Source organism: Kryptolebias marmoratus, linkage group LG15, assembly GCF_001649575.2.
Source record: "Kryptolebias marmoratus isolate JLee-2015 linkage group LG15, ASM164957v2, whole genome shotgun sequence".
NCBI classification, from domain to species: domain Eukaryota; kingdom Metazoa; phylum Chordata; class Actinopteri; order Cyprinodontiformes; family Rivulidae; genus Kryptolebias; species Kryptolebias marmoratus.
Window position 1 is genome coordinate 21,564,425 of NC_051444.1, and position 27,103 is coordinate 21,591,527.

Below are 27,103 nucleotides of genomic sequence, written 5' to 3' on the forward strand. Positions count from 1 at the left end.
AAATCTTCTACAAATCAGCTTCTGTTCCACTTTTTGCATCTTCATTAAACTTCAGCTGTTCAGCATATCTTCAGCCGCTTTCAGCAAAATCATTCAGCAAAAAAAGCATTCACACTGCATTTTCGCAGGAAATGCAACTTCTCTAGTTGTTGTTTGTTTTCACATTTCTCTGTTAAAGTAATCAGATATATCTATTTGCTCAAATTAAGCGCGTGGTGTTGACCGGAAGTTAAAGACTGTATTTTTTTCTATTTTTGTAACAGACGAGGAACAGCCGACATACGGGATTAAGTTAACCTCATTAAGTTTTCAGTGAGAAATAAACTCATCGGTAGCTGGATGCGCTTTTAGTGACACGTCACAAACTTGAACGAGCTATTGTTTTTTCCGCCTGATTAATTTCCCAAATGATCCCATATTTTGGGGGGCCTCCTAAGAACTTACTGGATCTTTGGTGAGGTTGTTCCTGACTCTTTGTGTTTCTTTTTGTACACAATGAAAAATGTTACCGTTTGCTTTGATAGCAACCTGAAACCAATCCTACAAACAAGCTTCTTTTTTTATTACTTTAATAAAAGAGTTATTTTAAACTACATGATGTCCTCCTCTGTGATTGGGCCTCTCTTCGTCAGTCAAACCCGTCACATTAACATGATTCTGCAAGTATGGCAAGCCAATATATCATATAATAGTTAGACAGGCTCTTTGACGCAGATATTGCAATTCTATATTATAAAAATGTCCAGAATGCCATTTGTGTTTTCTACAATCAACAGTTCAGACAATAAATAAATAAATAATATTATTCTAACTTGGAGTAATGATCTTATTAAAGAACAAAGGGTAATGCCCAGTCTTGTTGTATAAAAGCTATATAATGACAATAAAGATTATTCTGTTCTACTTTTTAGTCATACTGAAGTGGTATTCTATGTAAAGGTTATGAGTGTCTTACCTGCTGCCGATGGCTCTTAGAACAGCCTCAGCTGTCAAGTTCCACATTGTCAAAGCAGTTTGAGCTAAAGCTATTTCCAGCAGGAGTTTTATATTATTTTTGACCCCCCTAAAAAAAAACTGTGCTATGCTAAACTGACAGCAATGTAAAGGTTTAAATGATAGATTTTCCATTAACCATGATGAAATTTTACTTTTTTTTTTTTTTTTAAATGGCAGAACTTGCTTTGAAAGTGCGTCAACTCAGACAATTTTAGGACAATTAGCTCGTCAAAGTCCGAGCGGACCCACCTCCAAAGCGGATTTCGCTGTCTTAAAACATCTCCAACCTTCAACGCTTCATAGCGATGTTATTATTTAGACTTTTACTTCAGTTTTGCACTGCCCTGTCACGTTGTCAGAGCTGTTTAGAGACGAGCGCTGGAATTGCCCCGGGTTTCACTGAAAGTGTCACAGCTCGCTGCTGCCGCCACCCATTCATCCACCCACCCATTTCCTTTTACCCGCCTCACTGTGTAGGGCTGCAGGCGAGTTTTTGAACCCAAAATATAGTGCTTCATAAAACCTCTCCAGGTTCTCCAAAATGTTTTATAAAGTTTCTCTCTCTCGCTCACACACACATAGTGCTTCTTCTGTTAGATAGTAATAGACACTATAAAGCAGTTTTATAACTCACTCAAACACTGATAAGCATGTCGGGGTCAGTAGGAGGTTCAGTGTGTTGCACAGGGACACTTCTGCACGCTGCAGGGGCCGGGGATCGAACCCTGGACCCTATGATCGAAAGGATGATCTCCCCTCAACTTCCTGGAGTCCAATATTATATTTAATGTCAAAGTTATAACCCTAGAAGTCAAAGCCAGTCACTGGGTAATGCAAAGTCAACGACTAAGTCAAGGTTTAAAACATCTGCAGGAGCTGTTATAAAATTCTGAAGACTGGAGGAGATTTGGGCTGTGCTTATACCCCATGAGAAGTCAGCTTCATTCATGTGATTGTGTGACAAAAACTGGGTCTTTTTGTCCTCGTAGCAGCCTCGTCCGCCGCTTCTTTTCCTAATATGGGGTTTATGTCAGATGTTGAGTTTTAATTGAGCTTCAGTGGAATCGTTTTGCTTCTACTGCTCCACCGAGCAGCCGGCTGAGACTGTCAGAAAATCCTGCCTTATTTACAACTGTTCCGGCAAAACCGTGTTAAGAAGACGGCGGGGAACAAACCCATTTGAACGCTGTAGGAGGAGAGTCGCAGGTTCTGAGCCAAGCGCCATTCTGGACGATACAAAGGCGTGTGCGAAAAAAGAACGTCTCACAACCATGTGACCCGCGACTTCTCACGGAGCATGGCGGAGCCTTCAGGGTCTGCGGGACCAGCCATGAGCTCCAGACCTGAGCTCCAGAGCCATCTACAACAGGTAAGACGTTGACTCCTCTCAGCTTTTCCACAGAACGCTCGAGGATGGCTGATTATATGCCACAACGGCCTGCCACAACGGAGGACGCCAGGCCGTGGAGGAGGGGAGGGGAGGGGAGGGGAGGGGAGGTGTGGGGAGGAGGAGCTGGGTGTTGCCTCCTTCTAAGAGCCAAAGCAGCGCTTTCCAGTCTCGCTGCAGTCAGTTATTTGTCCGGCGCCCCTCCAGACTAACTCCGCCATTTATCCGACCGCCATGGGAGTCGAAGGTTGCACCAAATGCATCAAATACCTGCTGTTCGTCTTTAACTTCTTATTCTGGGTGAGCAGCCTCGTTTCGGACGCGTTTGTTGTTGTTTTGTGTTTATTGTTTATGTTACCGCCGCCCCCGCAGTGCCGCCTGTCCTCTCTGTCTCTGTCTCTGTCTCTCAGGAGGATTATTTATGGGCTCCGTTATGAATAAACGGGGCCAGAGAAGCGAGCTGTCTCCGCATGTAGGCCTGTTTGTGTTTATTGATTCATTTCGTTTTATTCGTGAAGGCATCACCGCCACATGAGCTCCATTAGAGTAACTCCGTTTTCCCGTCGGTATTATTATTATTATTATTTATTATTTCAGATGAAGAGTTTAGGACAACATGATTTTTGTCTCCAGTCGTCTAAAGCGCAGCGTGCTGGGGTGGAGACAGAAAACACCGTCTGTAGCCCACTCCTCTACGACTGTAGCCCACTCCTTGCTGTTGTTTTTGTTCGCAGGAGGAGACGCACGCTTCGGTTGTTCTCGGTCAAAAAAAAATAAAAATAAAAAAATGTAGAAAAGCTGCAGGTTCAATGCTGGAAGTTATTAGGTTCTGTGGCGAGAAGGGCTTTGTTTGGGTTACATCCTCCACCCAACTTGTGTGTGTGTGTGTGTGTGTGTGGGGGGGGGGGCGTTCTTTTTGGTGGTTTCAATTTGGTGAGTCAAAGCTTTCCCTGGATGAATCATGGAAACATTTGGAGTTGCTCCATACATTTCCACTGTAAAAAAAAAAAAAAGAAACAAATACCCTGATGTAGATTCATTAAAACTGCAAGTGTGTTTAATAGGCTACTGTTGATTCAGCAGTGAGCAGAAACATATATATATATATATATATATATATATATATATATATATATATATATATATATATATATATATATAATAAATAATAATAATAATACCACTGAGTTACTCTCTCTCTCTCTCTCTCTCTCTCTCTATATATATATATATATATATATATATATATATATATATATATATATATATATTCACATTTTAAATAATTAAACACAAGTTAACCTTTTTTTTTTTTTGATCATTAGTTGATCCACACTGTCTGGTTGAAGCACACTTTCTGTGTTTGTTGCTGTTTACTCCGGCACTGCCGCAGTTCTCCTCCTGGACAGCAGGCGTCAGTAATAGAACGCATTAACGCTACGCTGCAGAAAGTGCGGTCAGAAGAAGAGCTGACGAAGTGAAAACGGCGGAGTTGTTCTTCATACGCCAACATATCTACGCCTTTTTTTATCACTATTCTGCCAAATTTTTTTGTTTGTTTGTTTTAAATTGTGGATGCCAGTGGAAACAAACCTTCTTTTACGCCCTCTTCATTTAATCATTAAACAAATCTAATTTGATTGGACGTAACAGACCCACGCGTCAGGAGTTTAGTCCCAGAACGGCATCAGTCGATGGCTGCTCTACCAAATGCAGCTTCGAGCGCACGTGCACATCAGCGAATCGGTACAAATTGGTTCATGTTTACATCCCTGGTTTGCACACTGAGGTTTTGCAGAGGACCTACGGTATCCTGTTGTATTCATTTGTAATAGTATTAACATTTATTAGAATGGGACCCGAGCAGCTTTGGGCAGGCATGAATTGTAATAAAACAAAAACAAGAAAAAAAAACAGTCTTGTAAAGTCGGTGGATCACAGTTCTGCAGCCGAGGAGAAGTTGTGAAGGTTGAGCTTCAAAGGATCAGCGTAAACACGGGAGAGACAATCAAGACACGTGATTGCTTTAATAGGGTAGTTAACCGCTGGGATGCTCGTGTTTATGGTCAAAACAGGTGCGGGTGAATTATTAACTCTTTTTTTTTTAATACAGGCGGCAAAGTTTTGTTTGCGGAAGGGAGATTTTGTTCATTGAACTTGAAAAAAAAGTGCCAATTGGTGACTGTTTGGGAACCTGAACCGGTGAATGTTGTCACCTTGATAGACATTTCCAATAAACATTTGAAGCGTTTGAAAACAACCGCGTACGCAATAATCCCATCTCATTTATCTCTTCGACGAGGTTCCGTTAGACTGTGGATATTAAGATTATCGCTACGAGATAAGGTGAACTCGAATAACCTTTTTTCTGTGACAGTAAGTGTACAACAGCAGTCTTTGCTCGGCCCTCTCATTCAGGGCTTTTCGCTGATTGAATAGTTCAGATATTACTCATTTATCATCTCAAACTAGAGCTGGGTGAGCCGGTGGTTTGAACATTTGACAAATGATTTGCTTTTTCAGAAGAATCATGGGAACCAGACTACACGGAAGGACCAATCATGCTGATGTGTAACGTTCCGAAAAAAAGGACAGAACTAGAACTAAAACTACTAGGAATATCTTGAAGAAGAACTGCTCTGAACTGAAATTCTTGCTCAAGTTTTGTAAATTTGACAATCTTCACCTATTCAGTTCAATCATTTATGGTTCCTGAAGCACTCATGTTAACTTTGAGTACCTTAAAATTCTTATTATTATTTTGTCAATGTGACCTCGAGGCACCACTTCACAGTCTTTATAACCATTCAAGGTTGTTTTGGTTGTTTTTGCTGGGCTGTCTTTGCTGCAGCCATTCATAGTCCTAATAACGTCGTATATCTGCTCTTATTTATCCGCTGCTTCAGGGCAGGCGCTTTCTTGGCTCTCTCAAGTGATGGTTGGAGATGTTATTGGTCCTCAGATAAATGTAAGGGAATAAATGTATATTGATTGGTCAGGCAAGCTGGACTCTCTTCCAGCACTTGTGGCATTAAACCAGGATTTGCATTGTTGAAGTAGAAGCTATTTAACTGCTGCTGGTATCTGCCATGATGACGTCTGTTATAAATGAGTCTTGGCTTCTTTGACTCCATTTTTTTTATGTTTGTAGTGCTCTTTTAAAGTCTGCTTAAATTTTTTTTTTAAAAAGCTCCACAACACATAGTATTTACAGTGTTTATAATGTAGATCTGCAGTACTGCACAGAGATTTTCTGTACTTTGAATGTTTTAGGGTCTCACCCACTGCATATTTCCATGAGGGATGTGTCTGACCCCTAACCCTCAGATTCACTGAGGCAGCGTGACAGCCGCTCCAAACATTCAGCCGAAGTCACAAAGAAGTCTCCACAGCCACAGGAAGAACTCAGAGCTTTGTAACAGATGGCCTGTTCCCCACACACACAGCCCTGAGCTCAACCTCATGGAGTTACTGCCGTGTCTCAGTGCTTACAGCTGCCGCCCGAAGGCAAACATCAGCTAGATCTATAGCTTTTTTTTTTGTTTTTTTTTTGCTAGTCTGCTCAGTTTCTGGTAAACGTTGGGGACATCTGGCCTCTTGGTCAAAACAAGACCCCTGAAGTTAGAGAAAAGACATTTTGAGAATGTTGTGTTTCACTTTTGCATTCATCTCAGGACACGCTGCATACGTGTTCAGGGAGAAAACAACATTTATAGGCTGTCATCCGCACCGAAATGCCTACTAATCTGTTCTAATGATGGCTAAACAAAAACAAGAACAATGAAAAGAGGTCCGAGTTCACTATGTAGGGCAGGGCGTGGTGGTCCGTGGGTAGCTGTGTGATGAGGGATCTGCGCGACGTTTTAGGAGACTTACGGGAACAGCAAACAGAACCCCAACCCCCACCCCCAGCATGCTCGACATTCTAGCTCCCACTTCTGCAGTGGGCAGAAATAGACTCTTGCAGGGAGGTCGGTGGGGAAACTTGAGCCGCTCTCACCAAGAATGACACATTTGAGACAAGTTTAGGTTTTTAAATCTACATTTGCCCTGTTTCTTAATCCTCTTTGTTCCATGTCTTGATTTATTATGGGTGAGAACACAAGTGACGTGTTGTAACTTTCGTTTCCCTTTCACAACGCGCTTGCTTGCCTGACATGTGTTTGTTTAGTTTTACAGCGAAGCCGCTTGATTATTCGGCATCGCGTAGCCACTGAGCTGAGCAACAGATAGCTGCTTCAGCCACTGAAGGCAGTGCAGAAAAAGGGAAAATATCTTTGAACCCATATCCCAAAATGGTGTTAAATTGCGAAGAATGCAAAAAGTTCAGAAGCTTTGACTTCAGTGAAATACGGCAGAGATTTTAAAGTGACAAGAGCTTCCTTCAGGAGAACAAGATGCTAGAGCATCTTTTACTCGCCTCTGAGAAGAAATGGAAACTTTCCAAAGTGGTAAAACTTTACTAGACCTTCTCTTTTAATGTGTTGCAGGTGTGAGATGTAGGAATGGATGTATATTGTTATAAACGTCCCAACTTTTACAGATATGGGGGATTGAACATTCCGTGGAAACTTATTGTTTTCTTTTGTTTTACTTTTTTCCACATATTTCAACAAGTAGCACATGAACACTGCGAGTACATACCTAGGCTTGTCACCCGTTGAAATCCCTAAAACTGGAATCAGATGTTGTAGATTAGGGGTGCTATGAGAACTTTCTAGGCTGGACATGGGCTGTTCGATAGCATTGACTTTGGATTATGATGCTGATATCCTCCGAGGGGTGCCGGTAAGGAGCACAGACAGGATGTTTGGTTCTTCCAGGCTCTTTAATTCTTTACTGGTGACATATAACAGCCTTAACGTACAGAGGTCTAATTATCTTATTTTCTTCATGTATGTAAGTGTGTGTGTGTGTGTGTGTGTGTGTGTGTGGTCTATAAAAGAAAGAAATAAACATAATCAGAAATGCAGGCGGTCTGTATTAATAAAACTACTTCAGAAACTATAAAACTATCTCCAACATTTATACCTGCACAGTACGACTAACTCGAGCACTTATAACTCCGCTAATTAACATAATTAAAGCAAAACGGTACCGGATGAGGTTAGCATTAGCATGTAGCTCCGTCTAGTAAACAACCTCAAACATTAGAAAACAAACGGCCATTTATATAAAACACAAGCTAAACATGGCCTAAATACAATGGCAAAACACAGGACAATTACCTACGCAGCTATTATGAGGTTAAACTTACGTCTTGTCAGCTACGCACACAACTTAAACTGCATCAGCTGATTAAAGTGGCCGGCTCCGTGTCGGACTAAAGTGCTGATCAGTTTCTAAAGTAAATAATGCACCTACCAACTTTCGCCACTAGATGGCTCTCAGTATAACAACTCACTGCCTTTCCAACATGGGCAGAACGGCTTCCAACTCACAGATAGAACCAGCTGCCAACTAATAACAATTTACAGCAGAAGTCATCTCGGGGCGCTGTGCAGAAGAAAAAAGTCCAATTTAAATATCTAATTACATTCAGCCCAAGTCCTCACAAGTTCTTCCAATCTTCGTACAGTTTGGTTCAATCCAACCCTTATCCAGTCAGTTAATACAAGGTGGTGAAACACTGAAGCAAATGCTAGTCTATCCAGTACTGAACCATTAAAGGAATTCAGGTGTTTCTTTATAAAATAAAAAGAAATGTCACTTCAAAATCACAATAATTTCATTGTAGGACCAGTTCAAAGTCATAGTAGCCAGTTGGCCTTTCTTTGTTTTGGCATCTGCCAATCCAGTTGTAGTCTTTATAACTTTGTATATCAGGTCTACTTTAGCGCCTACTCCGGAGTAGGCACTTTCTTAGCTCTGAAGAGACTCTCATGCGATTGGTTCATACATAAATGCATGCTGATTGGCCAAGTAAATTGAATGCCCTTTCAGCACCCGCTCTATTAAAACTGCATTAATGCTGCCGCAGTAAAAGCACCTCAAACCTTTGCTGTTGTCTGCGATGATGTGCTCTTTCTTGAACGTAGAGTCGCCAAAATAACCCGACGTGGATGTTTTGCAAATGTGGGAAGGAAAGCAAAAGTGCACCTAAGAGCCGCTCAGAGTGGCCCCAGCTGGCAGTCGAACCCAGGACCTCCTTGCTGTCTGTGGCACCGTGCAGGCCTCGGTAGAAGAGTTGACTCTTAAATAAAATTGCTTTTATGGTGATTGTTCTTGTTCTTGATGGACCTTTATAAAAAGGGATTCATGCATGTTTCTACTGCTGGACCAAAAGCAAAGCCAACTGACTCCAAATCTCAGGCTCTCAGCATACCCCTCTTATTAATCTGTTCTTTAAAGTATTGGATTTATTGGATAAGTACTTTTTATTTAAAGCAGTAAATAGTAAAAAAAAAATGCTTATAAAAACGCAACAGAGTCTACATAACATGGTTAAATTAGGTATGCTGAAAACCTCAAATTAAAGACGAAAACAAAACATTTATATGTGACGCTTTCAGAGATTAAAACTACGGATATAAGTATTCTAGGATGAAATAGTTGCGATTCAATATCCAAGTCTTTGTCCAAATCTTTGAGCTCTTGTTGAGACTTCTGCTTCTCTTGCATGAATCCCATTCTGACTCCAGTGTCTCCTTTAAACTAGCTGCAAAACACGACTAGCTCAATCCTTTCCAAAACATCTTCGATGCCATAATTATTGTTTACAGGCTTGCGAATTTGTAAATAACTATGTCATTACTCTCCTCTGGCCTGGAGAGCCTGTGAGTCACAGTCTGTCCTGTGGAGCTAACCTGGAGGCTCACCTCTTCCTGAGTCTGCATAGGAAGCGATCTAGCGGCACTGCGCTGCCTTTTGTCACGTTGCAAAGGTATAACTGCGCCGTCTGCTAATCATTAATACGACCACTTTCGCCAAGCGCACACACTCTGCTCACGTTCACAACAAAACCGCGCGGGGAGAGGAATGGTCGCTGCGATTAGTGGTCTGAAATCGTAGCTCCTTTCTTTCCCTCCTGACAGAAGCAGTTGAACAACATGATCAGACCTCTGCTGGATTTCCCTCTAAGACCGCCTGTGCTCAGAGACGGAATGCCTCGGTTCTGAAAGAGGCTCAGACAGAACATCTTAAGACATAGATCATGGCCTGGCCCTTAGAAATTCTGTGGTGGCTCTGTGTGTGTGTGTTGTGCAGTAATGTGTTTATGTGGTTGCCAGGCAGCAGCTTGCTGGAGCTGTGGAATGGCCCTCAGTAACAGAGACGGAGGATGGGGAGGGGATTTCTGTTTTGGTTAAACTCTATTCTCAGAAACAGCAGTTGGCTTGTCTGAAAAAAAAAAGGCAGATTCTTTCCCGCAGTTTTATCACGTAATGGTAGCTCCTGACCAAAAAAAAAAAAAGAACTCTCCTTCTCTCCTCTTATTCATTTAAACTCTTAGTTCAGCAGATATTCACTGTACGGCAACTTGTAGATGACAGTCCACTGGTAAAAAATATTCATATTATACTCATCCTTGGATAGAGTCGTGGTTCTCCATCTTTTCAGGCCATGCCCCCTTTGGAGGGAGATAAATTCCCAGTCTCTCTCTTTGTCAACAGAAACAAAAACAAAACAATTGGGAGAAAAAAAATAATAATTAAACCTCAAAATTTTCATATATGTTTTAATTAGTTTTTTTTTTTAATAATTTGTTCTGTCAATAGGAATAAATGTGACATTTTGTGGCATTTTTTTTTCTCTATTTCGCTCTGTGCTTTTTCAAAATAAAAATAAAACAGTCAAACAGGAACGGCACTTTAGAAGAAGAAAAACAGGCTATTAGCTTCTGGTTACTCGAAATAATGAAGGTAAAATAAAATCTGCAATCATTTTCAGAATCTTAAAAATAGTCTGGGCTCAGTAAACTGGCAAATTTATAAGAGATCAGTTGTGTCACATAATTAATGGCTGTAATTGAGTCTATTCTCACTGTGTATCTTTTTATTAAACATAAACAATTTAAATCTTTCTCATAGGTTTCTAGTAGCAAAGTGCCCAGAAGATAAAACATAAAATTGTTGTGACTCAACAAGCCAAAAACGTAATCTATGGCCATTGTTTAAATAAACATTTCTTTATTTCTTCAATTTCTCAACTGCTTGCCCTAACATTTATATATGATGAAGTTTATATTTATAAAGCTATGAATGTGTTGCATGCTGCCAAGAAAATACACACAGTATCTTGGATTAGACTTGTCCAAAGAGACAAATAATCAGATATTAATCCACAGGTACTGTAATTCTGTAATTTATATGTTTATGAGGAAAGTATGAAATCCGGTCAAGACAGCAGAAATATAAATTTGATGGAAAACTGGTGCCCCCCTTTTTTTTTTAGTTGGGGACGCTTCAAAGCAGGGTGTTACCAAAATTTAAAAGCTATTGATATGTACTTAAAATGCATTAGCCATCGAGTTTGCTTCCAAATGCCAAGTTTGAATATCTAAACACAAGTATAGCTTGGACCAACACACCACACCTGTTGTTCTCAAAGACTTTAGGAAAGGCAGGACCTAATGGGAATAAACACCAAGATATTTATCAGGAGAGACAACAAAAACAAACAGGAAGAAGAAAAACACAACACACACACAAGAAAATAAAATCCCTTGAGTCCTTTGAGTCTTTCTGCAGTCCTGCTGCATTGCGTAAGGCTGTCCACTTTGGCCACTCTAAAGTACCGTGAGAAAACACCAGTTGTGCCGTGGAAAATTACTCGTTTTTGCTTAATTGGTCCTAAAATACTTTTAATTTTTTTGTTACAGAAATTGTTGAAGATTTGCGCCTGCAGTGTAGTGGTAGAGTAACTAATTGGCCTTTCCTGCCAGCCAGTGGCAGTAGGTGGCGCAATCACGACCTTCTGTTCATTGAAAGACAATAGAACGAGTTTTGCATGCAACAAGTTGAAATATCAGGGCGCACAACAACCATAGCTAAATGTTGAAAAAGACAAATGGGTCTATTGACAGAATTCTAACCCAGATGAAAAGCTTCACATCAGTAGTGGTAAAAAAACAAAACAAAACAGTGAGCTTGAGACAATACAGCAAAAGTTATCCTTCATTTGGATTTACTTTCACAAGGTTGAGGTTTAAAGCTATTCTTTTCTGATTTACTTTTGGACAGATTTTTGGTGACTACTGTCAGAGTTCCCTGTTTTGGCAAACAGAGCTATTATGACATTGCTCCCATTTTCCAGGACATATTTATGTGAGCCGAGCTTCTCAAGCATGACTGCTACAAAAACTAAAAGCAGAATGACTGAGAGCAGTTGAAGGAAAGCTTTGTTTGTGCTTTTGTTCTACTAATGTTAAGTAGTACAATATTATTAACTCAGTTTTCTTTCTGTTAACTTGCTATGACTGTTAAGTTGGTCTTTCCTTTTTCATTTATTTTTTATGTTGGTTTTTCATCTGAAATGCATGATATTCTGAGCAAACTGTGAAGCCCTTTGAGGCACAATTAGTATCTAATGCTGTATAAATAACATTTTCTTGCACTGACATTGAGGGCCGCGGTGGTTTGGTGGTCAGTGCCGCAGTCTTGTAATCCTGAGGTTGCAGATTTGTTCTCAGGTTGTGGCAGGAAGGGCATCCGGCGTACAACTATTGCCAAATTGTTCGCACGACTTTGCTCGCTGTGGCTTGTTTTCCTCATTCAGTCGTTTTCTTAACGGTAGTAAAAGGCCCAGTAGTATGGAGGTCACCTTCCAATCAGAGGACTGGGGGTTTGATCCCCAGCCCCCTTCACAGTGTGGAAGTGTCCCCCACTGTTCTGGATATGCTCCTTGGTGTGTGATTGAGAACATAAAAAGTTCTGTATGTAAAGTGTAAAACATCTAACAGAAACCATTGTATGAGTGTGAGTGAATGGCTGAATGAGGAACATTGTAAAACACGTTACAGAACCCGGAGAGGTTAAAATGGTTCTAAATATGTGGACCATTTACCATTTAGTGAGCGAACTGTACATATCAGACAGTGATTTTTCTGTGCTGTGGTACACAGACTGAATTTAAATGTGTTTTATGTTGCAGCTTGCAGGAGGCTTAATCTTGGGTGTGGCCCTTTGGTTGAGACATGACAAGCAAATCAGCAGCCTGCTGGAAGTTAAACTGGAGGAGAGTCAGCCCCCCAGCTCCTTCTTCATCTGTACGTATCACACCTCTGTCTCCATTCTGCCTCTCTAACATTCATTACGCTGTATTTTGTCTAGTCCAAAGTGTCTTGCTGATATGCACAAAGAGTTCAGTCAGAGAGAGGTCTGCAGCATTTCTTGCGCCACTCATTAGGCTCTGGAAAATGAAGCTTTTGTTGTTTGTATTTTATTCACTGACCTGTATCCCCTCAGAGAACACAATTAGGGCCAAGTACCAAAGACAGGGAGAAGGACCTATTATCGTGTTTCTTTTTTCTTCCATTTTGTGTGAACTAAATTGTCTTTTTGGAGGCCTAGATATGCAAGATAAGATAGTAATTTTTGCCCAAATTTCAAGCGTGATGGAAATGTTGTGTTTCAAGGAAATAAAAAATGGGCATGATACATTAACTCAATAGCACAGTCTTGAATATCACCCCATGAAACATCTTCATGTGCTGTGCAGATATGAAAATTGGTGAACATGTTCTACAGCTAATGTTTTACAAAGAAGTCTTTTGGAGGTATAGTTTAAACGCAACAGGAAGTCATCCATCTTGGAGCAAAGACACCATTTTGGCATATTACACATGTTGTGTTTTATATAACGCCTCCTAAAGATTTTTAAATACCAACGGCAGAGTTGGCCTGCATGGTTTTGAGGCACCAAAAGTTATCAGACGCTTGAGTTTTCTTCTCGGGGTGTGGGCGAGGCTTGACCTCAAAATTTGACTTCTTGCAGTAAAACACAAAACTCCTATAACTCACATATAAAATCATCTTACCTACACCGAAAGCCACAAGTTTAACCACAATCCAGTTCTAAAGTCATCTACATGGCAATATTCTGATGTCATAGAACAGGAAGTTACATGTTTTACTGGTGGGCATCCGTTCTGTGACCTTCATCATTGTAACGTCAAACTATGTGGCTACACATTTATTTGCACTTAGAGTGGTTAACTGAGAATCCCATCAATCAGGTCAGATTTACCTGCCTTGTGTGATCGCTCCTACTTAGAAGTAAAAGCTTTTTTTTAAAAGAAATAAATAAATAATCCTCTGTGCTTATGAACAAGGCTGCCTCATCAAAGAATTTCTGATGAGACCACAGCTTGCATTAGCTGTTTAACATTTCAGATAAGCATAAAGATAAACAGTGTGTAAGAAAACCACAGGGATTAAACATTCATGTTTTGCCATGAGTAATTGGTCTTCTTATAAATAGTCCCATTTTTATTGAAGCAGTTTGCTCTGTGTGTGTTTGAAACACTTTAAATTCAGTTTAATGTGAGATAAAGTGCGTGTTGGATTGTTTTTGTTGTTTATCTTTCATTGGGACTGTGTGGAACACTTACGAGCAGTCATCGTTTTACCAGCAGTAAGCAGCGGTCAGCACAATCTCCGTTTGGAGAATCAAAGAGAAATTGTCACAGTGGATGGAAGCCAATCAAAGCGGCACCATTCAGGGGCAGATTTTCTAGTTTGTTCAACCTTTTTATTACGTGTTGTCACAACTCGTTACGTTCGCTCAGAACTGCTTTCACGTAGTCACTATTTTCCCAACAAAACAACGCTCATGATGCTATGTCTGTATGGTGGGTCCTGAACATTTACCACCACTAACTTACTGACTCCAGCAGGAGGTTTTTAAGTCTCTTTAACCCAAAGTTCCTCTGTTTAGTGTGACTAATACAGATATCCTCTTATCTTATCTCCCCAGAAAAAGGTACATTGTTTTCACTTTAATATCCACTCACTTAACAACTTTAAACAATTATTATAGTTGTTTGAAGATTAGACCAATTAGACTGAACTGTGAGTCATGGCTAATCAGTGACAGGATACAATTAGCATCCTCTGCGCACGCAATGATGCATTACAATACGGATATGTGGGTTGAAAAAAAAGCAGTGACAACATAAACTACTGTGTTATGCAAAGATGACGAGGTGAGAAGATGGGAGGGTATTCGATAGAGTGGAAACAAAACAAAAACAAAAACAAACCTGCAGCATTTTATTATGAACATTTGCACAGTTTTCATTGTGCTTACATTAATGTTCACATCCGCTGCATGACTTGTTAGCAAATGTGATCTGAGTAGCTTTTTGTAAAGAATGATTGGTATCGCCACACAGGATTGCTATTCCCGATTTTCTTCGGGGATTTATCCTCCAGAGTCTCCACCGTTTACCTTTTATGCCGAAACACAAATGTTCACAGCGCGAAGTGACTTATTGTTGAGGGAGATAGAAGAAGCAAAGGGCTGACTGATTTGAGATAAGAGGAAGGCTAAAATAACTCTACATAATGACTCTTTTTAAAGCGTAAAAAGATGAAAAGTGCCCCGGACGTAACATCTCATTCTTAGAGGTAGAGGGGTGGTAATATCATAGAACCATTGGTTCCTCTCTTGTAAGCCAAGAAAGGAAAGCTCATGAAAGCTGAACAACTGGAAAATCTTAATCTAGCTGGATGAATGTGCTTCTGCTGAGTCACACACGCTGCTTATTGTGATTCTGCCTGGTCTCCAGGCTGGTTGTGGCTTTGAATTGGTGAAGAGACTGTTTTCTAGGCACAGCTCAACTTGACTGGCTCGCAACAACTCTTTAGTGATCACTAAGTCTACCGATTATCATGACCTATCTTGAGTATTTCCGTGAGGAAAAAGTAACATTCAACTAGTTTCGTGAACATGACATCGAATTCGGTGGTTTTCCTCAGTCGCAAGATGTGAGCTTAGTAGGACAGAGATGTCGTAAAGCGTTTGATAAGTAACATGAATATACAGCTGACAAAGATGCTGTCAGACATATTTAAAAGGAATGCTTTCAACATCATGTGGAGGGAAAGTTCCGATGTGGTTTTGAGAGCAAAGGGAGGTGGTTCCCAGATTTCCCATGGCTTTTCCTACATGCTTGGAGAGTATATTTTATAATGAGCCGGGGATGGACCAGCCTCGCCCAGATCATCAGCTACTTGTGACCAGGACTAACAGGGGACACGCCGGTCATCATATGACTGTTCGAAGCTCGCACGCCCAAGCGAAGTGAGCTTCTGTGTCATTTCCTCCTGTCTGTGTCAACATCTGTTAGTCATCTGGGCTGTGGTGATGAAGAAAGGAAAAGATGGAAATTAGCAACAGAATCTGTATGATTTTAAAAAGGGAATGTGAGAGTGTCTATAAATGGACGTGGTATTTGGATCTGTTTTTTTTTTTTCCCCTCCTCTAAGGCGGCAGAGCTGTGGTTGTTTAGAGAGGAACTACTTTGTGAGTTTCCCTGTGTTTGCATCTTGCCCATTACATAAAGCCTCCCCCTCATTCCTGAGACAGTGAGGGAAAAGAAACAAAAAAAAAAAACATCATTATAGGAAAAAATTCCTCACTTGCCTTCCCGTCACCTCCTTTTTTTTGCTCCTCCCTCTGTGCGGTCGTCCCCTCCCCCTCTCCCAGAGTTCCCTTTTCTTCACATGGCTCAGTTTTTTTTTTTTAGTTTTTTTTGCACTGTGGCTCTCCCTCACCTCCCCATCTGGTTGTGGTTAGTGTTAAAGTCGCCTTATGTCTCTCTCTCTTTTTTTCTTTTTTCCTCTCTTGTTCCTCCCCCCACCATCTCTTTTTCCTACATCTGTTTTTCTCTTTTCCCCCTCTCAAAACCCTCACACACTCAAATAAACAATTAGCCAGTGGCAATGTCACTCCAGTTTCTCCACAATTAAGCGTGTACACGTATTTTCACAACTCGTGTCTTTCCTTTCTGAACGAATCCAACATAATACAGTGGAAATACACCATACAGAGGTTAAACAACCACTGGAAGTTTGCTCATGTGGCAGTGTAATACAAGCTGAGATTTCATAGTGACTTGTTCCTCAAAACTGAAGTCCAAACTCCTATTTGGTAATTTTGCTTTGTAATTTCATCAGTTTCCTCAGCAGGAAAAAGGAAGAAAAGTCAGTGTCTTAAAGATTACCAAATCTATTTTAGGTTATTGATTTACCAACCTTTATGAGTAACTATGACTGTATGTAGGACTTGATCTGAAATCTTTCATTTTTTTTTAAATTACAATGAAGGTTCACTCTCACTTATGTATCCAAAAGAAAGAAACAGAGGATTTATGTGAAGGTACTTCCCATTTTTTTCACTATGCTTTTACTACTTCCTCTTGTTCGGATTGTCTGGAGACAGTGGGAGCCTCAGGATTTGGTACCCGACTCACTTCTGCAATGATTCACTCTCTAAAATAAGTCAATGCTGCTGACGCTCGGGCAAGTTCGGTGAAACGCCCTGTGTCCTGTGAACTTTTAGAAGAGTCACCATGAAACCAACATGAGTCACTGGAGCATGTGTTGGGAAGTGTCCGAGATGTGCACCCGTCGGCAGCAGTCCACGGCACCACCTTACAAACTGGGAACTTGCGGTGGTGAAATACCCCTACGCATGGACAGAAACAGTTGGGCAGCGTTGGTCCAAATCAGACAAAACCTTAGATCTACACGATAAACCGTTAACGAGTCTTCCTTCTATTCATTGTCATTCACTTATAATCACTCAAAAATCAACTCACCTTTTGAATCAAAGGAGGATTTTAAATATTTTTCCATGGCTCCTTACATACTTTTCTGTGTAGTTATTTTGGTTATTATTTGCCATCTTTGGGATGAGTCTAAGGCTCTTTAGTAAGTTTGTTTTTTCTTTTTTAAGCCATGGAGTTCTGTCTCTTTATTGACAAGACGTTTGGACACACCATAATAGAATGGTGCTCAGCCTAGAAATCTTTCAATGTCCTCTAATTAAAAAAAAAAAAGCTTTTCTGATCCATTCTGCCCAGTTTGAAGGTGAACCTTCTTTAGGTATAAGAATAATTTAGTACATCAGGGGAAAGTACATAGCGCATTGTATTGCACACAATAGCCGGAAAACTTCACTGAAACAACTCAGGACATCTGGAGAAAATATTTAACCATATGGGGCTATTTTTGCTTCATTTTTTTTTTTTAGAATAATTCCACCTGCATTCCTAATTTCAACATGAATACAAAGAAACATGTGGGTTTAATTGCTGTAAAGAGATTTGAAACAAATAGTAAGAAATGTTCTGTTTTACATCGTTTCAATTCTGGCTATAAATTTAAGTATGAACTGTTGATTCCTTTGTCTGATTAGGAGGCATAGTTTGAAGTGGCCTTTCTGTGTCTCTGGAAGTGTACAACAGTTTAAGATGACATGTCTAAAAGTGTGTGTTTAAGTGAAAGTTGAGCTTAACCCTCCTGAAGCCCTCGTAACTGAGGAGAGGAAGAGAGGTCCGTGTGACCCGAAGGCCACGGGAGGGTTAAAGAAAAGGATAATACTGTTCAACACACTTGTGAATCCACTGTGGAAAGCCTCCCTCAGTAATTCCACGTTTATTCCTGCATTTTGGCCTAGAAAATAATCCAAATTTCTCTTGCAGCCAAATGTCTTAAAGAGAAAAAAGGTAGAATGGGTAAAAAATATTTCTGCTGTGCGAATTTGTGTGTAAACCAGCAAGCTTTGCAAATTGAAGTCCACATCTCTTCTAAAAGCTTATTACTTGTTTCCTGTTGATGTTCTTTAGTTCCCGGTCTAGACAGGGAAGGAAAATACACAAGATTCTCAGATGTGTTCGCCGTTGCTTGCCAGCATTTAAAAAAGATTGTCATATCTGGTGGAAGGACATGCTTTTGTCATTGCTCAGCATAGCACCTGTGCAGCATCGGACTGGGAGATGATGGAACCTCAGATTAGTTTGATTTTAGAGTATTTTACTTATTAACAGTTCAACAAACATTTTAGCTGATGCATACTTTTAAAGCAGGTGCAAAAGTGTCAACACATTGGGCAAGTTAGAAGGTATATCTTTATGATGCTGGTTATCATTAGTACTTAATATCATCTCTTATGAACTGTCATAGACAGACTTAAAATTTAACATTGGCTTGTCACACCAAGTGTATAGGATTGAGATTCCATCAGCTGACGAGAAAGATGCAGAATGTCTGATGAATGGTAGCTCGCAGACAGCATAATGGAGGAGAAACCATGGGAGATTAAATTAACGCAGACAGGAAAAGGCATTTAAGTAAATGGAATTTCTGAGAGCATAACTTTGAATAGGAGAGTGCATTACACCGACAGGACGGACGGTTGGCAGAGCTCCAAGCGTCGTGGAGATGCCAAACCGTAAAGAGTGTGTAACCCTGGGCAGCAGCAGCAATATAAGAAATGGACGGAGCACTTGCAGAGCTATTGATTTTTAAATTATCCGTGCTTGTGTGGCTCGGTCAGGGAAGAGGATGTGAGAGATGGGGTGTACAAAGCACGGCACCATTTAGTGGTGTGGGATCAAATTATGTCAGAGCTGACAAGCAGGAGAAACGATGCCGAGGCTCAACACGGAGAGCAGCTCTCAAAGCCTGAGGCAAACACAAGACAGTGAAAGCAGCGCTGCCAGCATGGTGGAGCTGAGAATTTATCTGTTTTTGGACAACGCTCCTTTTACTGTCCAGAAATAGCAAGCCGCCCTTTCTCCTAATGCAGGAACTCGTGTCACTGTTTTTACTGTTGTCCTTGTGATGCACTGGGAGGCTGGGGAGTGTGTGACTGAACACACTCTGTAATTGTTGTGCACATCAGTGAAGCCTGAATCACAGCACATGTGTCTCAGCTGTCAAAGGTGTTAGTTTGGCCAGATGACACTCTGTTTATGCTTGCGTGCAAATGTGCAGTGGCTGTTTTGTTGCCTTACAACCTGGGAATTAAATGGAATTTAATTATAGTGAATGAATCCACAAAAACCACTAAAATTACTCATTTTTTAAATATTGTTTTTAATTTTTACATACAAACATAGTTTGCATCGTCAAAGGGGTAATTGTGTCGTGTACATTAAAAGATATAAACCCCCCCAAAATTCAATTTCAATTCCACATTGTAAGGCAATAAAACAGAAAATGCCAGGGGAGTCAATACTTTTGCAACCCACTGTAAAAATGAGGATTTTTATAACAGAGTAGCGATGGCTCTGTGTTGTTTTGATCGTGACCTTGGCTTAACATGTAATCTGCTTTTCAGGCACATTTTTAGTCTCGTTTCACCATCTTTAATACCGAGGCGGGAAATGTAGGGACTAGGGCAGCTTTATTAGCAAGCCAGTAATTAATGTCAGCATGGAGAGCTGCCCGTTACAGCTGAACAATGTCTGTTTTGTTCAATACTTTAATGAAAATGTCTTTTATTTTGAAGGTGGAGGTTTAATTTGGAACAGAACAGGAAAGCATATAGCAACATTAATTCATAAAATGATGTAAGAAACATTTGACAATATTATTATGAATGCTTTTAGGATTTTTGGTTGTTTTTTGTTTAGAAAAATCCTGTTTCAAAGCAATTTTTTTCTAATCGTGGCTGATGTCCTCCTCACGAGTCTAAACTTGTGGATGAAGCAGCATCACTTCACTGCTGCAGCAACAAGAGACCACTTCTTCTTCTTTACCTCCTCCAGCCTCACCTGGACCACCCTGTGCTTTTGTTTCTCTGGTATGTGCCAGAAATATATAGTCTGTAGGTGGAGAAGAAGATGCTGCTAGTGTAAAACACTGAAAAACCAGAGCTCTGATAATTTTAGTGTCAGAGCGATACAACAGTCATTGTGGATACATTCCTCCCTCTTCAGAGTTCTGAACATTTTCATACAAGCCTGTGTAACACCATCAGGGGATCACCATCTTGTTGAAATTGTTTTGTGCCTCTCGTCTGACTTTGCTCTCTCTGTTCCTGTTTCGCCGTGTTCCCTATCTGGTATAGTAGACGAAGAAAGGATTTCAACCGAGATTTCAACCTTAAACTCAGTTCTGCAGCATCCTGGAACCTCGTAGGAAACAAGCATGACGTGTTGAGAGAAGAGAGCTGATTTTTTATATTATTTTTCTTGTATATTTCAGTCAGTGCAGATGTTCCCTTAAGGATTCTGAATGGCCAGAAGCAGCTTATAGGGATAGTTTGGCCATTTTGAAGGAGAAATGTTATGAACGGTTATTATCTTACCTGTTTTATATATAGCTCTTTGAGCAGATTGGAGAAAAAGAGTTTTTGTCTGACAGGATTAATGAGCTAAGAGCTGGTTCAAACGCAGCCTTTGTACCGCCGTCAGTTTTGCATTACGCCCTTATTTTCATCGAACTCTGTGGTTGTTTGCAAGCGCAAGTAACAGCAGCAGCACTGAGCTGGGGGCATTTCTGGCAGAAATTTCCCAATGTGTTTGGTGGACTAAATGTGTAATGCGAAATTGACAACAGTGCAAAAGGTTTATAAAGAATCGTTTGCATAGGCCGCCATGAAAAATCAAACGCAGGAGCAAAATTGTGTTTTGAAAGCGGGTTTGCTTAGGACCAGATTGACAAGCTAATAATCTGCCAGTCCCAGCCTCTTCCAAATCAATTTTTGCTGTCTAAAAACAACCTCTGTGTTCAAAACTACAACACCAAAGAGTGAGTTTTTCAGGGAAAGGAATACCAGCTCCGCTCCAATGAGACAGTAGTAAAATCTTTCTTTCCATGCTGCAAGCCCCTCAGTCTTCCATTATTGCAAATAAACACAGCACAGCTTATTACAGGAAATACATGAAATCTCTGCTGAGGCTGTGAGGGGCAAAACAGAAGCCTTACAGATTGTTTTAAATGTTTACAAAAGGTCCAGTGCTTCACTATGTAGAAGGACTTTATATATATAGAAGAAGAAGAAGAAGAAGAAAAAAAAAAAAAAGCTGGAACAACATGGATGAAAATGAATGGTGTGACTCATTTTTTCCTACTGGCACAAAAGCCAAATGGTGCCACCTGTTGACTGTTAGATTGTACTGCATTTATGCAGCATAAAGACAAAAGCTTTTTGCCTCTGCAGATCGCAGCTACGCCCTGTCCCTGCAGATGTCTGAAATCTGTCCCGTCTGTCTGTCTTGCTTGTCCAGGCGTCCACATTCTGATTGCAGTCGGAGCTGTGATGATGGTGGTCGGTTTCCTCGGGTGTTATGGAGCCATTCAAGAGTCCCAGTGTTTGTTGGGAACGGTGAGTCGCAGTCTCACTTGTAAGGTCTCTCAACAGTTTTAGACGTCGAGCTGCAAGGGGGGAGGTTGAATTTGTCCCCCTGCATGAGTCGGTGCGTAGTCCTGTCTTTGTTATCATAAACCGTCACGTCTTAGATTCATCCCATCTCAAGAGCACACACAGATGGATTCAGTGACGCGGGTTCAACATAAACAGACTTTTGACGTACAAGTTCATCTTCAAGCCCCGTAAATCAAGCTGTCACTTGGAGCAAAAGTAAATCTTGAACCTTAAATAAACAGTTTATCTCTCCTTTTTTTTCCCCTCTCTTCCTAAGTTCTTCGTCTGCCTGGTCATCCTGTTCGCCTGTGAAGTTGCTGCTGGAATCTGGGGATACATGAACAAAGAGACTGTAAGTGGAAACAGCTTCGATTCCAACAGTGCAGATAGAGCTACCTATTTGTTGTTTACGTCACTTTACTTTGTGATGTGGTGGCAGTGATTACAAAAATACTTGTCTGTCACATCCTAAATCTAAATAAATATGTATCTTTAAATCATATTAGAGTAAGACAACATCACAAGACCCTGTAGGCAGACAGTAATATTGATGATAAATAACAATATTGACAGTATAAAAAATGGATACGGCCCAACCTGATTGGATACAGCAATTGTGAAATTGTTCTTTAGGATATAAGCAAGGGGAAAAAAAAACAGCCTCAATAACCACAGAACTATTTTTATCCTCTTATGATTTCTGTTATATTTTATGTCATGCTAAAACTAGTTAAAAAAAAGATTTTTAAAGTTCATTTGCTTTAACAGTCTTTCACAAAATGATGAAGCCCCTCCTGACTTTTCTGATAAGGACTTTGGAGTTCTGTCTTATTCAGTATGATTAATACACCAATTAGGTACTTAAATTACCCTCTGACAGCCTCTTTTTCTTTATAAAAACAACTAGACTATCACTCTAACATTCATACAGAAGCTGACTTAGTCATTTAAGTCTCATTTAAATTCAAACAGGTGGACAGAACTATTTCAGAAATTACTAGTGCACAAAACTACTCAGTTACAGTAATGCGGGTAAAAAAACATGTTAGTTTCCACCTCTGGCCCTAACTCATCTAAACAAACCAAATCCAAGACGAGCAAGTCCTTTTTTTCAACTTTAGTCAAATTAGACAGTTTTAGCATTTGTTGGGTTGCGTTTGTAATATTCTTTAGTTAAGGAGATGTTTTTCTTTTCAGCAAACAACCCCTTGTTGCATTTTACTGTTATTTGTTCACGCTCTGCAGAATAAGCCCAAAACCAGTTATTTTCACCTACCCGGCAGAGATCAGAGGTGAACCTCAGATCCTGTATGACAGCCAGTTCTAACGTGTTTCTTCCTCAGGTTTCAGGGGAGATGAAGACCTTCTACGACTCTGTCTACGATACGGCCATGATAGAGAACCTGGACCAGGACAAAAAGACGGCCGTCGCACACGTGCTCAAGGTCTTCCACGAGACGGTACGAGCATGCTCTGTGAAAGAGCTGATATCATTTGTTTTTATATAAAAAGTAACCTCTTAAACAAAAAGAAAGACAATGTTTCAGTGAAATGTCTGGCGTACAGAGTAAAGTCACTGCAGAGGCGAGCGGAGCTAAACACTGTCAAACAACATCACGGTCACAGTTAGGGGCACCCACTGACCACCCTGTCAAGCATAACTGCGACAGGTGTGATAGTAGCTAGCAGAAGGGGGCAGTGTTGTGCTTCCTCCCTGAACACACACCAGCGTTTGTCTGTGGTCTGATGCGTTTAGCCTGCAGCGCAAAGACATCTGTTCATCTCTCTGTCGTTTCTGCATTTCAGCTCAATTGCTGCGGTAAGGGCATAGGGACTTCACTTTTTGCTCGAATGACATCTGACGTCTGCCCCAGCGACTGGACATCAGTGGTAAGTGCCGTCATCCACCCCAGTAAACCTGTCACAGATGACCCGAGGATTCGGGTCGCATCGTGATGTTGCAGTGTTAGCACACGTTACCCGCAGCGGCCTTTTTCTCCGTTTTCCTGCCAAATGAATGTTAAAATGGACTCACCACAGGTCCCTCTGTTATCAAGCATTTCACACGTTTGTTAATTTATGCACCATTAAAAAAATATGTCTGTGTAGTCAAGAAAGTAATTCAAACAACTTGGTTGAAAACTCTCACGTGGTAAAAAAAAGAAAAAGCAAAGTGAATGCGAAATTTAAACTGAGTCTATGATATACTGAAAACAGCTCATGTTTTGGTGTTTTCTTTTACAGAATTGCCACAACAAAATTGACGAACTGTTCTCAGATAAGATTTACCTGATTGGAATCGTTGCGCTGGTGGTTGCGGTCATTATGGTGAGCGCCTGACGCTGCACATATCACACAAACTTCTATCAGTCACGTTACAGCAAGGCAATGTGGCTTTGTTTAAAATAAGATTAACACTGTCTTAACCCGTGTTTGCGTTCGTCTTTGCAGATCTTTGAGATGATTTTCAGCATGGTGCTGTGCTGCGGGATCCGCAACAGCCCTGTGTACTGAAGAGACTGAGTGGATGGAAGGACGACCTCACCGTCTCCGTCTCTATTGTTTTTTTTTCCTTATATTACATGGATTTATCACATATAGTGCTTGCTGGACTTAGTCAGCTTTTTAGGATCATATAAACCATCCTGAATTAAAAGACAAGAAAACTTTATTACACTGTTAATTAATTTTTGTTAGTCACAGATGCTGTCATATGTATTCTATCAGCCCTATCCTTACATGATATGTAGATTTGATATCACTCATTGGTTACACTCACCAGTCGAGGTGTTGTAATTCTTTCAGTGGTTGGTTTATACTGCCTTCTTGCCTATGAACATGCTTTTACATTCTTGGTTTTATGGATTTATTTTACTGTTTTATGTATAAACTGTATATAAGTAAATGTTGACAGTGCTTTGTCTGCCTGGGCATGGATATTGTATCACATGAAATCTTTATCCAGTATTTTCCCTGTATTAATCTCCGCTTGTCTCGCTTTTAGGCTGAATCAGTTATGGGTGTACGTGACCGCCACTAGTGAAGTAAAGGGTTCGGCCTCACCGACATAGTAGCAACCCAGAGTGGCAAACAGATGCATACACACACATACGCACATTTTGTTGCCCCATATCCGTAGCTACGTGATGTCTGCATGAATCTAGTTGATCTCAGAAGCTGGTAGCAAAGTCAGTGATCAGGGATGTTTTTTTCATATATCACAGTTAGTTTTTCCAAGTGAGTTTGTCAACCATGACTGTGCACTTGTCGTTGGGATCAGTTTGATGGTCGTGGATTTTGTGAAGTTAAGTGAAGACCAACTAATAACAGCTCTGAATGACTTAACCCAAATACGTTTGTCCTGTTGTTTGCCTGCAGAGGGACTGTCCTAGATGGCACTTGTATGTTGTCTTTGCAGTCTGTTCAAGTGCCGTAGGTTACATTGGTGTTTTGAGGAGACAATTAGAGCCCCCTTCACGTAGGAGAATGACCCTGTTTTCCTCCATGACCTTCACTGCCTATTAGAACGTGGCTGGATTGTGGCTAATTTGGAAAACCTCTGTCAGTGTGAGGACAGTCATGACATTGCTACGCCCTCAGTAGTCGCCAAATAGGTTTTTCCCTGCTGCTGTATTTTTTCACATCCTCAGGGTGCGCTCCTGTACCCCTTCCCTGACACAACTCTCTTAGACTGCGCCAGGAGCCAGTATGCTAATATGATGCTACTGCCGTGGTTAATACATCTACATTAGGGATTCATAGATGAGTTTCAGTCGTGGGCTTCAGAATTGAAACTCTCTGACGAAGCCACATGCCATGCATCCACTGCCACTACGATGGTAAATAACCACGACTCTGCTGCAGAGGTTTTGTTCATGCTCCAACCCATTGTCGACCGAACGAAATGAGGAGCCCAGTGCGTTCATAATACGCCACTGAAGACCTCGTCAAGACCCTGCAAACATCGTCCACATTCTGACTGAATTTATTCACGTCACATGGGGTCATCCAGTGTGAAGTGGGCCTTAGTATGTGGTCATTCATTGCCACCAGTTCAGAACACTGATTTGGTGTTCGGCGGTAGAGTTTCTGTAACCTACCTTAAGCTTCTCCTCACCTCCTTCCCTCTGCTGCCAGCTTATTGCCTGAATACCCACACAGCGGCTCCTCCACCTCATCGACGCCGAAGCAACTCATGTTCATTCATAGGACCAGTGTTTAGTCCCACTTCCTGATTAGTGCCAAAGAAAATTGCAGAAAATATTTCCAGGTTTCTTCAAAAGCGAGTCAGTTGAACTCAAACGCCTACTGTTGGGGTTTAATTGTTTGATTTTATTTTTTGATCTATTTCATCTGTAGAGGCTTTTAATCCACTCTGAAGGGTGAAGACATGAAGAACTGACTGAACTAACTGTTGAGCTGTTCTGAAAACAATCCTGTTATCAGTTCTTTTAAAGCTGCCTTGTTGAATCAATCCCTCACGTCTGTGTGTGGTTGTTTGTTCGACTTGTTCTTCCTGCGTTGCGTCCTCAGTGCACGTCTGTGTCTAGTGATTACGACTGCAATCATTCAGCAGAACTGAATTGTAATATGACTCTTAATGTCATGACGTCTATGCATTCATTTTTGTGTATTTTCCAGCAAACTTGAGCGTTTACCCATCAGCTGACTGTCTCCGGCTGATTCCTGGTGTATCGGGTCACTCCGGCCTGCAGCCCGGCCTGTTCCCTCGCCCTGGCTCTGCCACTTGGCCTTTTGTTTTGCAAGGATAACGTGTCCTTTTCTTCTAAGGATTAATGTTTTCATCTCACCCTTTTTCAAAAGCTGTTTCTATGGCTACAACGCCAGTATTCTTTGGTTCCCAAAAGAAAAGACACCCCCTTATCTTGCAGAACGACAGGGGCAGAACCAAGGGAACAAATTGGAATGGGTCCCAGTTGTAAAAGTAGGTGGAGCCTCGGTTTGTTGTGCTGAATCTGGGTTCCTTTGTCTGGTGCTGTCCAGTCCCGTCTTATCTGATACGGTTCTGTCATTGTGCTGCCCCCCTCTGGCTTCAGCGCCTATTAACCCTCTCCATTCACCGTTCATGCACCATAAGTGTTCTCTGTAGAGGCCCATCAGTTTAATTTTTTGTTTTTTATCATGTAACCTTTTTCAGAACCACTGAGTATGTTGCATAGCTGTTGCTTTGACTTGTCCAAACCCAGCCAGAGCGGGTTTGTTTGTGTGCACGTCACAGCAGGCGCAGCAGGGTTTCTGTTCCATCCTTTTTGGTCTGAATTTCATTTCTCTAAAAATCCATCTGTCACTAACACACAAAGCTTCATACCACTGCTGCGCTCTAACACATATGTAAAAAAAAAAAATAAGCAAAAAAAAAAAAAAAAAAAAAAAAAAAAAAAA

At 40.9% G+C, this 27,103-nt stretch overlaps 1 protein-coding gene across 1 annotated transcript; it reads left to right on the forward strand.

The window, feature by feature from the left end:
• Positions 1–2,524: 2,524 nt before the first annotated feature.
• cd81a (CD81 molecule a) lies at positions 2,525–27,103 on the forward strand. Its single transcript, XM_017419598.3, has 8 exons — positions 2,525–2,683; positions 12,473–12,587; positions 21,564–21,661; positions 21,978–22,052; positions 23,044–23,160; positions 23,507–23,590; positions 23,945–24,028; positions 24,152–27,103. The coding sequence occupies exons 1-8, from the start codon at positions 2,618–2,620 to the stop codon at positions 24,212–24,214; spliced, it is 702 nt and encodes a 233-aa protein (XP_017275087.1). The 5' UTR covers positions 2,525–2,617; the 3' UTR covers positions 24,215–27,103.

What these genes read in the sequence shown, in the direction of transcription:
- cd81a (XM_017419598.3), top strand. Translation starts at nt 2,618, where the DNA reads ATGGGAGTCGAAGGTTGCACCAAATGCATCAAATACCTGCTGTTCGTC. An exon ending in CCCAGTGTTTGTTGGGAACG is followed by an intron (nt 21,662 to 21,977) that starts GTGAGTCGCAGT and finishes TCTCTTCCTAAG; the next exon opens with TTCTTCGTCTGCCTGGTCAT. An exon ending in TCAAGGTCTTCCACGAGACG is followed by an intron (nt 23,161 to 23,506) that starts GTACGAGCATGC and finishes TCTGCATTTCAG; the next exon opens with CTCAATTGCTGCGGTAAGGG.